The 15635-nt window shown below is 41.7% G+C and overlaps 1 protein-coding gene across 4 annotated transcripts in view; it reads right to left on the bottom strand.

The window, feature by feature from the left end:
- CDC14A (cell division cycle 14A) overlaps positions 1–15635 on the bottom strand; it is a 137022-nt gene that overhangs the window by 31338 nt on the left and 90049 nt on the right. For all 4 annotated transcript variants that reach the window (XM_034778450.1, XM_034778451.1, XM_034778449.1 and 1 more), the window contains one exon: positions 4328–4487. In XM_034778450.1, coding sequence (XP_034634341.1) covers positions 4328–4487 — 160 coding nt within the window. The remainder of the gene's footprint in view (positions 1–4327; positions 4488–15635) is intronic.

Below are 15635 nucleotides of genomic sequence, written 5' to 3'. Positions count from 1 at the left end.
TGGAAGAGTTCAGCTCTGCTATTAAAAACAATATCAGGGAAAACACAAGAATAAAAAGAGAATAGTATTCTAATTTAGGAATGTATCCCACTGTTTATCAGAAGGATTAAAAAAGCATTTTGAACTCCAAGCACTTTAAAAAATTCAACTAAGACAAGTGTTTCTCAAAAGTCTGCTCCAGGTCATTAAGACAAAAGGAATATTAAAGTGAATGCCAAAATGTGTTATACTACAAAACAGAGCACATTTTAAAAATATCTTAGTATTGGGTCATTTACCAATAAAAAAGTGTTAAGAAAGCACTTAACAGTTGTGTACAATAGTAAACTTAATAGTATATGTAGGATTTGATCGTGCCCCAATGAATCAAAGGAGTTTTGCCATTGACTTCAGTGGGAGCAGGATCACATCCATACTGAGGAATCTAAGAAGCTACAGATTATCTTCCACTGAACTCTGAATTTAATAAAAAAAATAGTAGTACAAGTTAGGGCATTTCGGACTCAAGATCCTCTGTATAGCTCGGGTTATGTATTTCCCACAAAATAAAAAGCATGATACAAAAAAAACTTTTGGTAAATAGCATAATAGGAAAAGCAAAGGAAGTAAAGATTAAAGTGCCTTAAGCTACAATTTTAATAGGAAAAAAAAGATGGAAATTTCACACTATAATAACGAGGTGACATTAAACTAAACAAGAGACGAAAAAGTGTGGATGGTTCCAAGTTCCCAGAGAGTTCGCTCTATTCTAAAGTTGTGGCAGAGACAATCAATAATTATGATTTTCAAAAGAACTTGGTAACAGCAGTCATACAAACAGCACATGTCCAGCTTCACCGCAGATCAATGCCTCTTCTCACTGTTCTCTGAATACAGCTTTCATGAAGAATACCAGACCTACCATGTGATCTTCCATTTAAACTGGACTGACTACATTATGCTGAATGGCTACTTAGACACAGTTTTTATTTTTAATGGTCCTTAGCCAGATAAATGTATGGCTTTTGAAGCAATTTTAATCTAACACTGCAAGAATTTTTATAAAGATTTATTGGGGGGGGGGGGGGGGGAAGAGGGAAAGGAATCTAAATTACCTGATCTTAAACTTCAGTAATTTAACTCCTTAAAAATACAGTAAAAAAGAAACTTAATTATGTACTATCATAACCAAGCTTTTATAGAAACCTAAACCAATTTACATTACAGAAAAAACAAAAGCACCCCCAAAATAAATTCTCTTTATTGTTTAGAAATAACTCTTACAACTCAAAAATATCCAAATAGATTTTTTTTTCTTATTTAATATAGAAGTTAAAATTCCTTCCATCCAAAACACCACCTACATAATTTGATTTAGAATTTTATTTTCTTTTTACATCAAAATTTAAAATCTCCGAAAAAAAAAGGTTGAAAATGGAACACTGTAAAACAGAAATCTGGCTAAGCAAAGCAGGAATCGATACTCCTTTTATAATTATTTCAAAAAAGAAATAATTTACATAAAGGAAATACTGAAGAACTTCAACTATTCTGTGGATAACGCAGGTGATAGGGTTAATGCTTTGGTGTCTAAGATCCAAACCACCTGATTTCTAACCAAGTCTGGGCTCTATGCTGTCCCGCGTGCTCCAGCTGCTATAGATGACTGGGGTCATTGATTGGTTACTATCTGCAAGGACTAGGGAGAAAAAAAATGGAGGGATTTGTTTCTGCCCATTTGCTGGCTGGTAGCCATTTTTGCTTTGTTTCAATGCCACCCCTTCCCACCTTATATGACATGGTATACCTCTTTGATGCTGAGGGCTATGCTGATCACCAAATTTTATTTGGGGTCTGGAAGGGATGTGTCTCACATAGCAAAAATTGGTAAATTGCTATTTAGACCATTTTACCTTCCATCCAACATCCCAGAGTCTAGTTTACATTACACTTGTTGCAATTCTGGTGGATTCCAGTACTGTGACTGGGTTAAGAAAAAGACCCAATGCAAGGTCCCAGTAACCCAATGGGCTGCTTGGGTACAGGCACCAAGCATCACACTGCACGAAGCGGTATACCTGCTTCCATGTCTCATACAGCGTGGGGCTCCCCATCTCTCATCTTTCCTACCTCCAGTATGGATGAGGGAAATGGAATGGGATTCTGGCTTCATACCGGGTCCCTGGGCAGGCCTGAAGGTATAAAGGGGGCATTGCCATAATCTCCATCTTCAGGTTTGTAAAACCCGGGGTCACTGGTGCCCAGTTAAATTTGACTCTGGAACAGCCCAGTTGGGTATTTCGAGGAGTGCTTCCTCATTGGTTAATAGTTTAATAAAGCTGTGGCCTCTGCATGTAACCATACTCTGGCATGTGTCTCATTGCTTCCATGTCTGCATCGATTAAGATGAGCTAGTAAAGAAACTGGCAAAGATTTTTTCTGAAAAAAATTATAAACAATATCTGTTAAAAGTGAATGTCTGCAACATCTGCAAACAAAATTTGAGACAATCATAAGCTCTTTGCATTTCTAGGTCTTTATTCTTTAACCGGATGAAGTCACAATCGTCAGAAACAAAGTGCTGGAGGTTAGCAAAGATGAAAAACTGCGATGGGGGCAGTATTTTACCAATTTTTTCATTTTAATGATGTGATCATTTCTTAGCATATGAACTCTGTAACAAGACTCCAATACACAAATAGTCAGAGAGTTTAAACTATGAACTTGCCAAGATGGTTGATCAAAGGCCTGTGTGAACAAGTAGGTCCTGAAACTACTCCCAAAAGGACAGCAAACACTGAATGAATTCCTCCAGCAAAAAAAAGCCCTCAATTTAGAATGGTCTTACAACACAATCAGTTCCAGTTAGCAGACTACAACATCAACCGAGTTTTGATCCTAAAAGCTGCAGCAGAAAGCAAGAAATGCACTCTCCCAGAAAACTAGACATTTAGGATCTTCACAGATCCTAAGCAACAAACTGAATTACAATTGGACACAAATAGTTGCCAGAATAGAATACAGTATCATTGTTGTATACTCAGAGTGACCCATTCTCAAAAGACAAAAAGGAGCTCAGGAGAGCTGTCAGTTTCTGAAAGAGACAATATTAAAGGTGCAGCAGCAAACTATCCCGATACAAAGGAAAGACAGGAAGAATAGCAAAGATTAGGAGCAATGTAATGAAAAATCAAAAAGGAATCCTACAAAAAGTGGAAATGAATAAATTGCTAAGGAGAACAAATGACTGGCACAAGCACGTAGGGACAAAATCAGAAAGGCTAAGGGACAAAATGATTTAAACCAAATAAGGGACATGAAAAGGCAAGGAAAAGAGGTTCTATAAATACACTAGGAGCAAGAGAAATAAGAGGGAAAGTGTAGGTCCTCTGTTTAGCTGGAAGGAGAGCTTATAACTGATAACATCAAGAAGACTGAGATGTTTAATGCCTATTTTGCTACACTAAGGATAGCTGACCAAAGAGGAAATGTCTCCACCGCTCTGTGTACTCTTTGTGATTCTCATCACAGAGGAGATTCACTTACACCTTTTGCTAAGTACTTGAAAATCAGCCAGTGGAGATGAGAACTTCAGCTACTCAAGTGATTGGGGGAGGCAATGAAGTGCTACCTTGCAGCAAAAAGCACTATTGGGACGGCCTAGGACACAGGATAAATCTAGAATTACCGGTATATTGAAACTGGAACAAATTCTAGGTTTCAATAGAACTGGCTGGAAAACCAGGATGACTGAATCAATGGAGTTGCCAAAGAGTCGCACAAGGCATGCCATCTCCCATTTCAGTGGGTAGTGGCCAGGGTTTGGTTATTTTGTTTAGCTGTTTTTCTTTCTTCAAAATACTAAATATCAGGTAGCTACCATATTCTTTCAGCCAACATATTTACCAATATAGCTATTCTCATCCTGTCCTATCAAGATGCTAACCTTGAATTTACTTTTTGAAATAGATAACAAATAAGCTTTAAGTTTTATTTTTGTATTGTTTATCACAAATATTCATTTTTCAAACATTTTTTCCGCAGAATCTACATTCATTTTAAATTCTACTTTTTCCATCACTGATGGCTGTTTTATCATTTTGGCTGTTTTCTGCTCTTCTTTTTCATTATTATTAGTATACACCGAGGACATTCTTTATTCTTTTTATTTTTACTGTCTTCATTTAATATGTATATGCTTAAAAGGATCTATTTTCTTCTTGCATTCATATGTGATTTTTATAACAGGCACTATATTATGGGGAAAAAACATTAAATTGGGTATAGTTCATTATTAAAAGTTATGAGCTCTCCCTGTCGGTGTATGATTCTTCCAGTGAATGCTTACCTCCATACATTGATCCAAGCTTTGTACTTTACTAAAACTCCCACTGATTGAAAGGTCATCCAAGCCAGAAAGAATTTTATTCACAGGTCCATCATCAACTGATTGTTGTTTCTGTTTGGATCGGTAGAAGTCTCCTTGGATCCACAATGCTGCTTGCTTCCTGTTTAATATTAAACCAAAACCAATCAGTATCAACCACAAATTTACATGCAGACAAAACTGGTGAGAGAAACATGCCAAACCATCAACCGAGAATATTTTTTCTTTTATATATATAGCCTCATAAATACATCGTATAATAAATGGATACATCTCTTCTTCGGTGGTAAATAAAAAAAAGTCATAGAAAAGATATGAATCCCTGTATGGTTTTGTGCATCAAATATATATTTCCAGCTGTCCCTTGCTCCAAAATACTTTAGGATTTTGTTTAAAAGAAGCTTATCTGAATCAGAAAAAAACAACATGCTGCAGAACTCAGTCATTTTGGAACAATATGTTAAAGCCACACCCACAATGCATGACAACGGGGTGTTGTGTGTGTGCTATTACTGGCAAGTTTGGGGGGTGTGGATTAATCATAAGTAGCAAAACCATAGCTGAGTTACGCAGGAGATTGGGGGAAGTATAGTACTAAGGTAAAGAGAACCAAGCTGAAGGAATGGGTAGATAATTTTTAGATGTGTGGGAGAAAAAAATAGAAGCATTTATTCACCGTGACACCCATTTATGGGATGGGTGAGCTTGCAAACTGGAGATAGATTAAACTGGAAGTTCTTTAGGACAAAAACTGTTTTTGTTGTGTGCATGCACAAATGCCTAGCAAAGTTTGCAGCCTATACACACTACTGTGTTTCATATTAGCAGTAATAATGGAGAGTAGAGAGATGAATGAGAGAATTTTCAGTAACACATTTCTGTTAGGAATGTCTCTTCTCATTCATAACAAATGGGTAATGCCTCTCTCCTGTGGAATTTGCAGGTAGTCCAACAAGGCACAAAGACTAAGCCCCAGGGTTCAACTCAGGCTATCAGAAGAGTTTTTCCAAAGCTACAGAAACATTCCAGGATCTGATTATTAGCATTAAGACAACAACTGAAAATGTAATTGCCTGTTAATATAATTTCTAAGTCTCCCTTTAGAGAAAATATTCACTTCGTTACAAATTGTGTTTTAGTCATTTACCAGACTTCCAAGGTGGCTGAATGAAGATGGAAGCTACTATCAAAAAAAATGATCAGATAAGAAATTTCTCATACTGCTGTATAGGTTCTCCCCTCATTCATAACAAATGGGAATTAGTGAACAATGAATGATTCACAGAAGTGTGGAGGGCAGATGTGGGGTAGATAAGCAAGAGTAGTGTTATAGTAGAATTATTATAGTAGAATAAGCAAAAATTAAACTGTGCCTCCCAATATAAAGCAAAAGCTCTGTAATTTAAGGAACTATTTGGGAACACAATAGCAACTTCCTACCAAAGGATGCCTCCTGCAGAGGAATGGAAACCTTTGACTTTCTTCCTCAGGTAAGGCTCAGACACTTTCTTCCCATAAAAATGCTTGAGATATATCTTTGGAGCTCTAGGAATGCCTATTTGTGCCAAAGAAGTGCTGAGGACTGGAACAAAATCATATGAGAGCTATTTCCCAGGAATTGTGGTAAGAGGAACCTACCTTGGGCAGAAAGGTTTCTGGAGCTATAAGAATAATCTTTTTTCCATGACAAAAGGAGTATGGGTTTTTGTGATGGCAACTAGAAAGGCCACCCACAGACTTGTCTAATCTGTTATTGTTTAATCTCAACATCAGTTGGAGACTGCAATATACCTGCATAAAGAATGCTGGTAGGGCTGTTACCTACTTTTCTCTGGTGAGACCAACTATCCTGGGGAAACTCTAGTGTCTCTGATGTGGTAAACTTTGTGATTATTAAATCTGTGTAACAGAAACATCTACAGGCTGGTTCCAGTTGTTCTGGGCACTGTAAAAATATAACAGAGACCATCCCTGCCCCAAAGAAATTGTTTGTCCTCATACCAGAAACTGAATTTGACAAGACCAATGCCTTTTCCTAGTTGAGTTCTGTCTTGAGTCCAAAATGTATCAATGAGGTTAATGGAGAAATGCTGAACTACATTTTTCCTTCGACACCCAGGCTGTTAACTGTGAGTGGACCAGGTCTGGACAAAGAACAGATTCTTGTTTTAAGAGGTCTGGTCTTTTGCTGCACATGCAATGGAGGTTCTTTGGCTGCCTAGCAAGTCCAAACAACTGCCTTTTAGGCAAGTGGTGGTCTAGAAGGAGGAGACTTCATCTCTCTATGTTTAAAGACAGCAGATTCTTCTCTGCCTTGGGCATTATTTCCATTACCTCAGAAAAGGTCTGACTTCTGGTTGTTCACTGATTTCGGAAGGGATTCAGGCCCTGTGGGAAAGTTATTCCATAAAACCCACTACAGGGTTTGATGCACTTTCTTCTGAAGCAGCTGCTACTCTGGCTACTGTCAGACAGAACACTGGACTCAATGTACCTCCGTGATCAATCTTGTATGGGTATTCTTATATTTTTGCTCAGCATGCAATTGATAGAGCTATCAAAATGAAGTAAAACGATGCAGTAGATTGAGATTTTGGACATTTGTATAGCAGAGGGTCAGAGCTGGAGAGAGAGCTGGATGCTTCCCTTTTTCTAAGTCAGGGATCATAACCCCAAGATCATCTAAGCTTCCATGTACGCTCCCCACTTTGTATGGCTTGTTTCCACAATGAGCATGCAAAGGCTCAGAGTGAAAACTGGGTTGGCTTTCAGCATATTGTCTGTATTTACCTGCCTAAAAGGGGACATTCAGATATGTACTGTTAATGATGCTTATTTTTGTATTGCATACAACAAGTGGTTCCATGCTCTCAAAAGGACTTTTTGGAGGAACATTCCTGCTCAGGGAATGATATCAATGCATAATGCCAGCAATCCTAGCTGCTAGAGATAACTGGCAAGGAGGACCACTGTCAGTGACTTCAAAACTCAGAAAAAAATGCAAAAGAATAGTCTGCATGCTACAAGGATCTGACCAGAATGTGAACCTGTAAACTATCACACTGAAAGCAAGGATCCTACCCCAGACAACAAACCACTTGCTTGCCACCAAACAGATGTTCCTTACTAAGTACAGGGAATATTTTTGGTCTGAATGGCTACAATTTAGGCTTTGAAATTTTTATGAGGTCTTCCTCACCCTTATGGTTTATGGGATTTTTTGCATGGAAGTCCTCTTTCTGAGGGGTGACATCTTTTCATTAGTGGGGCTACTCTTCTTCCAATGTTAGGCTCCTAAAACTTATGCAATTTCTATTTTTTTTGTAATATAACATTTTGGCTAAAACCAAATGTTAAACTAGAAGTCCCCATTTAGATATTACTATGTCCTCAAAGATGGTACATGTGGAAAACCCTGTACCGAATAATGATTGAAGGGGGAAATAGATATTTTATTATAATTAATATTGATGAACTCCTTGCGAGCAAATGGTTTCCTGTCCTGTGACAGTCATGCAGGGTTTTTTTGGGTCAAATACCTTGATTGTGGGAATAATCTGTTAGAAAGACCAAGGAGCCTGAAAGGACACCTCCTTGCTTCCCCAGGGTGGCCAGCAGATATCTGAGTACTTCAGAAGAAACCTAATACCAATCAAGGCTTTACTCAGAAAAACAGGAGCCAGTTTGAACATGGGAAGGGATTTATCTCTTACGTCCCTTTAATCCTATGATGGTGTAGCTGCATATGGAACATGCCTCTGCTGTAGGTACAGACTACCTAAAGTGCTCCTTCTAATCTAATGTGGAGCCAGCTCATGAAGATGGGGAGGGGCAGAGAGACACCTCTTGCTACTCTTCAGATTCTGATTCCCTTTCCCTGTCAAAGTGAGGGTCTACAGGCAGTAAACAAGAAACAGGCACAATTTTTATTCCATTGCTGTCTGAAATCTGAGACCCTTTTCTTGGGAGAGTCAGGGCTCATGGGCTAAAAGCTAGAAAGCACAATACCTATTATGTTGCAGCCTGAGGTAGGGCTTCACAGGAGTAACAGGCTTTTCTGCATGTCTACATATGCTGCAGGATGAAGATGGGACTAATACCAAGCACAGTGAAGGAACTTTACAGAGAACAGAAAAGTCCCAGCAAACTTTACATCTGGGTGTAAAGGCAAAGAAGAATGGGTTTAAACCATGATATTTATTCCACTTGCTCATTAACAAAATGAAATGATGCCTTACAAGGACTACGCTTGCTTTTTTATTTTTGGATCTGAAGCTTCTGGGATTTGCCAGGTTTATGCCTGGGAAGGTTTTCCTCTCCTTGGAAAACCTCATGCTCCTCAATGAGCCTTCCCACAGCAGAGTTGTGGTTTGGGGGTGGTACAAGGAGGGAGAGAGGGGAGGGCATGCCAATCTGATTCAAAGCACCATGCCTGGCAGAGTGAGGGTCAGTGTCTTGTAGCAGCAGGGCATGGCTCATCCTGAAAAAACGCCTTGCAAATATAGCATCTCTTAGCCTTGGTTCAGTGAGTGCAGGGTTTCTTTGCTACTGTGATGGGGGCAGAGGGAACTTGCTAAGAGGGTGCTGCTGCACTGGAGGAACCAGAGGGATAGAGCATCAATGCTCCAGTGATCCTTCAGCTCAGGAGAGAGAGTGGGAGGAGCTAAAAGCTGAAATGAAGTTGCTATTGCATGAAAATGAATAAAAGTTGAAGTTATGAAACAAAACTGAACTGCCAACTTGTTCTGCTGCCAGAGACAGAATTTTGGTGGCCTGAGTCGCATGGTGGGGCTTAGTTAGTTACTGGAACTTCCAGCAACAACACTGAATTGATTCTAAACTGTACAGGTCAGAGGGATTACCCGTTAGTGATGAATGAGGACAGAAGCTATGCAGCAGAAATTTACTTTATCTTTTTCTTTACAAGATCTGGAAATCTATTATAAAGCATGGTTGTAAGTGGAAGGACTGTTCTGATAGCTAAGGAAGAAAATCATGCTTCAAAAAGTTCCGCCTCTGTTCTCTTCCCAGGTCTTTATAAATAAAATGAAAAATGAAAAAAAAAGCAACCAGTCTCACTACCCACCAGGGTCGTCTCTTAGCCCTGGTCTCTAGGGCTTCAAAGTCCTTACAGCCCTTCTTCAAAGCCTTCCCCAGCCAGCTCCTGCTCCCTGTAGGTGTCCCCTGTCTCAAGCCTTCTGCCTGGCAGGTGTAGAGAGCCACCTTCCAGTTCCTTTCCAGCCCCAGGTCTCTGCTTACAGGGCCCAAGGACTGTAACAAGCTTATGGGATGCAAGCATGTGCCCTGTTACAGTGATATTCTTTACTCTCTTCTGTGACAGTGTACCCCATAAGGCTTTATGGGGAGGGGGTGCTTATAAATGTATGTATGACATAACTGGAATATGTTTTGTGCTGCCTGTGCCATGTAACATATCTCCGTAAGGGTTATGATCTACTATATCTATTCATCCTATTTGTACATATATATCATTTTCTACTCGAGGTTAAGAATATGGGCTGTATGCTTGCCTGATTTCTAAGTAAGCTTTGTGAGGCATTTGGTCAGCTGCTTTAGGAAGGAATTCGCCAGGTTAAGTACCTGATCAGGAGACACTTAGGGAACAATGCATCTTGGAATGCTCCAATCCACATGAGAAGTCTTCCTGGAGACATGCAAGATGCCATGTGGACAATGGCGTCGGCCTGCAAAGACTGAGTCATGCAGGGGCATGTGACTTGCCCAGGTGACTCCAAAACTCCATCTTGGAGCTGGGCTTTGCATAGGAGGGAGGTCTCCACCCACAAGAGAGAGTCTACTTAAACCTGTGGGAGACCCCTCCATTTTGTCTTCAGCTGGCTAAAGAAGGAGCCTCTCCACCCCCCCCAGGATACTTGAAGGAGACTGAAACAAAGGACAGTAACTGCAGGAGGTGTGAGTGATTGCTAGACCCAGGCTAAAAGGAGCTTAGCCTGTAAAAGGGAGCACTCTGGAACTGGTGAGGAAATTATCTGTATTCAGTTTGATTAGGCATAGATCTGCGCATTTTATTTTATTTTGCTTGGTGACTTACTTTGTTCTGTCTGTTACTACTTTGAACCACTTAAATCCTACTGTCTGTATTTAATAAAGTCACTTTCTATTTAGTAATTCACTCAGAGTATGTATTAATACCTGGGGGAGCAAACAACTGTGCATATCTCTCTATCAGTGTTATAGAGGGCGAACAATTTATGAGTTTGCCCTGCATAAACTTTATGCAGGGTAAAACGGATTTATCTGGGTTTAGACCCCATTGGGAGTTGGGCATCTGAGTGCTAAAGACAAGCACGCTACTGCGAGCTGTTTTCAGGTAAACTTGCAGCTTTGGGACAAGTGATTCAGACCCTGGGTCTGTGTCTGGAGCCAGACGGGAGTGTCTGGCTCAGCAAGACAGGGTGCTGGAGTCCTGAGCTGGCAGGGAAAGCAGAAGCAGGGGTAGTCTTTGCACATCGGGTGGCAGCTCCCAAGGGGGTTTCTGTGATCCAACCCGTCACATCTTCATTCAAAGTTTGTTACATATAAAGAGAGGTTGGAACACACTGTTTTTAGTGCTGTCCACTAACTCTAATTTTTGAAAGCAAACTTACATATCCTAATAAAAGAGGTGGTATAGATGATTTGAAAGATCACTCCTCTCACCAATACAGTACACTGTGGCACAGAGTGTGGTAAACAGTTTTCACAAAATTACTATTGAGTTGATTTTATTGACACTTTGCTGCTCTGAAAAGCAGTGGCAAAAAGAAGCAATGCTTTTCCTCCTACGTACTCCATTTTCCTCAAAGAAATTAAACAGCTTTTTATTTTAAACATGAAAACCATTACCTAAATCCCAAAAATGAGTGACCATCACAAAAGCATATGCAGAAGTGAACTGGAAACCTTTCATTCCTCATAAAACATATATTCCTTCGTATAAGCTTAAAAGATTAATATAGCGTAGCAATAAAGTCAGTGGTAAAGATAAGCCTATATCAATACAATTTAAAATAATTTCAAACAATATGATTTTATATGATTGTGCCAGAAAAGAATGAAAGCTTGGTTGACTGGTTTAGTATGAGGAATTTGTACCCTCCTGTTAGATGTACTGAATACATGCTTTATTACCCCACACAGCAAATATTTGCATGTTTGCCAGCATGTGTGAACTAATTACGTGAGGTGATCTCTCTCTCTTGGCTCCAAATAATCATAAATGTGGGAGCATAACACATACATCTCTCTATGAATAAATCTTTTTAGCTCCAATTTAGTTCTTGACATTTTTTAAAGGGAACAATAATCTATTTCTCGAATCTTCTCTATTAGCCTTCTTTTCCCATCAGAAGTATAAGATAATATAGCTCCTATTAGAGGGGGGAAAAAGTGTGACAGCTACAGCAATAAACCAAAAAGAGATTGGATTATCTGCATGCATTGCCTCAGAGAAAAGCTCCCACTGGGAGGTCAGATAATCAGTAAATACAGCAGGATTAGATAGTTGAAAAAGTGTTCCTACACAGAGCGAGGAAAGTCAATATCCAATATATTTAAAGAATGATCTGAGATTACACAGCTGCTGATGTCAGCCAAGATAACTCAGAAGAATATGATGGGAATTTTTAAAACAAAAACAGTCAATATAGGAGATAGCGCTGTAGTGTAAATGCACTCTTTTGGTCAAAGAGGAATACTGCCATCGCTCCAATAACAAGTAGGCTGTTGCTCCCTTTGAGGTGGAGGGAGTGAGGGGAGCACTTTTGGCCCTAACTAAATCAAGGGATGAGTGAGATGTACAGAGTGGAGGAGGCAGAGGGAGTGGCTGGTGCACGCCAGGAAGCAGTGAATTCAGCGCTTTCACTAATTTCTCCAGACAACCCTCTATCCTATTGCCAGGAGAAAGCTGACAGTTGGGGGCATCAGCCTAGATTGGCACCTCCACAGGACTCATTGACTATGTGTGTTAAATTATTATATATAAAATTATTTTTATATAACGGTATTATAAATCAGACACTGAATATATGGGTTTGTGACCCAAATCCAGGCATTGGTACCAAACTTAAGATAAAGATAATAAAGTAACATATTTCTTTTTCTCAGGTCAAAATCTCAATCTGCCACAGCTCTAGGCGTTATTTGAACCTGAATACATCAAAGATGCTTTGGGCATTGCTAAGCAACACTACACTCAAGCATTTTTTAAGCACTTTGGCCATCACTGTTCTATTATCCTTTAGAAGCTTCTGAAACAAGACATGTATGTGCTTTAAGGTTTCATATTTCCATTTTATAATCAATCTTGATGAAGTTAATTATTTCTCAAACAATACACTTACAATACTCCAGGACAATACATTTCTCAAACAATATTAAAGGTATGAATCCTCAATTCACAGTTTTGGCGCAGGTTTCTCTTGTGTGACCTTGGACTAGTCATTTTTAAATCTCTGTGCATAAGCGCCGACTCCGTGGGTGCTCCGGGGCTGGAGCACCCACAGAAAATTAATAGTGGGTGGGTTCCTCCCCGTATCCCCCCCACAGTGTCTCCCCCACCAATCAGCTCCTCCCCCTCACCCCACGCCTCCGGCCTACCCCAATCAACTGTTTGGCGGTGGCGTGTGCGGGAGGCAGGAAGAGGTAGGGGAGAAAGAGGGGCTGGCTAATGCATGCCCCAGATGCCAGGGAGTGGAAGGGATGGGGGTCCAGGAGCAGATGGGGCAGGACCAACCAGCCCCTTCTGGCCACTGGGATGCTGCTTGGCAGTGTAGCGGGCTGGCGCTGGCAGCTGTCTGAGAGAGTCTGCTCAGCCTGGCTGGGAAGGCGGCTTTTGCTCCCTGCCTGGGCTCGGGCGCCAGGAACCGGGGGCAAGTGAGATTGTACGGGGAGATTTTGGCAAACCAGTAAAGTGCCTGAAACCACTATGGCTTATTGTTAAAAGCAGCCTATTCAGCAGTCTCAGGGCTTGGCTACACTTGCAGCTGTAGAGCGCTTTGGGTTAAACCAGCCTTCATAGAGCGCACTAGGGAAAGCGCTCCAGTCTGTCCACTCTGACAGCTGCAAGTGCACTGGCGTGGCCACATTTGCGGCATTTGCAGCGGCATTGGGAGTGGTGCATTATGGGCAGCTATCCCAGCGTTCAAGTGGCTGCAACATGCTTTTCAAATGAAGGGGGTGGGGTGGAGTGTGTTGTTTGTATGTGGGGGGAGAGAGAGAGTGGGTTTCTGGAGTGCTGAGAGTGTGTTAGCACGCTATCTTGTAAGTTCACATCCCCCTAGCCCCCCTGCCTCTCACTCATTCAGTAAACATTTGCTTTGCCCCGTTGCAAATAAGCAGCCGCTGTCTGAAACGGAGCTCTGAAAAGGCACTTTTCTGCATTCCTCAGCCGATTTCACAACAAAGAGAAGAGAGGTCACTTGACTTAAGGGGATTATGGGATGTTTCCAGAGGTCAATCAGTGCGCTGTAACGTAACTCTTCATTCACACTGGCCCTGTGGCGTCTCAGCCAATACGCAACAGCCGTTATCCCTCTCGTGGAAGTGGAGTACCAGGAGCGCTCTATGTGCCTTGCCACTGTGGACGGGGAGTAAGGTAGAGCGCTCTCGGAGGCTTTATTGCGGTATAAGGTGCCAGTGTAGCCAAGCCCTCAGCTTGACCAAGGCAGGAGGGGAGGGGGTTTGGGTGCCACAGAAAGGGCACCCTTCCTGATAAGAATTGTATCGAAGTTGCTGATACATGCATTTTAAAAGAGCAGGATGTTCCCCAGGAATGTCTATTAGGGTCTCAAGGCTGCAAACTCTGGAAAAACCCACACCTGGTTAATCAATAACCAGAAGGAACCTCTTACTTGACCATTGAAACTGCTTACTTAACAAGTTTTCTTGCAGGGGCATGTCATTCTATTACTAACGTATAAATAAGGGGAAAAAGGTTGAGATAGTTGGACTCTTTTTGGACTCTCCCTCTGGATACATCTTGCGATCCCCACCGGCAGACGGAAGATTTGGCCACTAGAAGCCTGCCGCTGTGTCACTCGAGAGCCACACTCAGCACTGGTAATTATCAAGGGTTGGGGGTGTTTTACTAATCTGTTGCGGACGTGTGTAAGTGCTTGAGACTAAGTAAAGTTTAGCCTTAAGTGAAAGCACTCTTGTGTTGTTCTGTTTGTGCCAGCCATCTATCAGTCAGATGGCCGTGTCTCCCCTGATTTATTTCCTGACACCACCTCCCACAGAGTAAAAGTTACCAAGAGCTTTGGGTTGAAAGAACCCTGGGTAACACCCTCCCTCTGACACGTTTCCAGCTCGCTCAGCCGTGGTCCCCAGCAGCCGCTGGGCTGCAGAGCAGCAACCGGGAGGGGCCGGCCTTAGAAGCATTCCCTCCCACTCCCTGCCTGAGCTCCCTCCTGCCAGGAATGTGCTGGGGGGGCAGAGGGGAACAGGTGCAGTGGGAGGACAGAGCGACCCCCCCTCCCCCTCCACAGGGGCTGCCGCTGGGGTCGACATGTGCCTGGTCACAGGACCTCCCCCCAGTATGGGAGGCATCAGTTGTCTATAGGGCACCCTCGGGAGAGGGGGCGGACAGGGGCGGAGCGGGGCCTTGGGAGAAGGGGCAGGGCCTGGGCTGGAGCTGGGGGTCGAGCACCCCCGGGAAATCAGGAAGTCAGCGCCTATGTCTCTGTGCCTCAGCTTCCCATTTTGGAAATGGAATACTACTACCTTCCTAAATCTGTCTAGTCTATTTAGATTGTAAGCACTATCGATCAGGGATGGTCTCTTACTACATATTTATACAATACCTAGCAAGACACTACATCCCGTTAGATTTTTTCCCATAATGACGCACATTTACAGTTGTCATCTTAAAATGCATTTTGTATTGGATAGGACGTTAAGCTGAGGGTGGGGGGTAAACGGGCAGAAGAGTCTGTGCCCACCAGACCTCACTCCCCTTCAGAGCCTGGAAAGGAACCGAAGATTCCCGAGTTGTATGTACCGTGCCTCTGCTGTCAGCAAATATCTGTGAAATCTAATGACAAAATGTCCTATTCCCACCTCCAATGCTAGCTTACACAGAGGGTGACAACCTACTACTGCTATCAGTTACTTCATTAGTTCAAGTGGCAGAGGGCTGTGAGGTCGATCTAAAGATTCCAATCCTGCTGAGGACCCATGTATGTGTCAATATAATGCCATGTTATAGAATTTGTTTGCTTTTTTAAAAAGCCTAGGATATTACATGCAT

The sequence above is a fragment of the Trachemys scripta genome, chromosome 8 (genome assembly GCF_013100865.1).
Source record: "Trachemys scripta elegans isolate TJP31775 chromosome 8, CAS_Tse_1.0, whole genome shotgun sequence".
NCBI classification, from domain to species: Eukaryota; Metazoa; Chordata; order Testudines; family Emydidae; genus Trachemys; species Trachemys scripta.
Note: the sequence above shows the minus strand (reverse complement) of the source record. Positions and strands in the feature narration are given on the sequence as shown.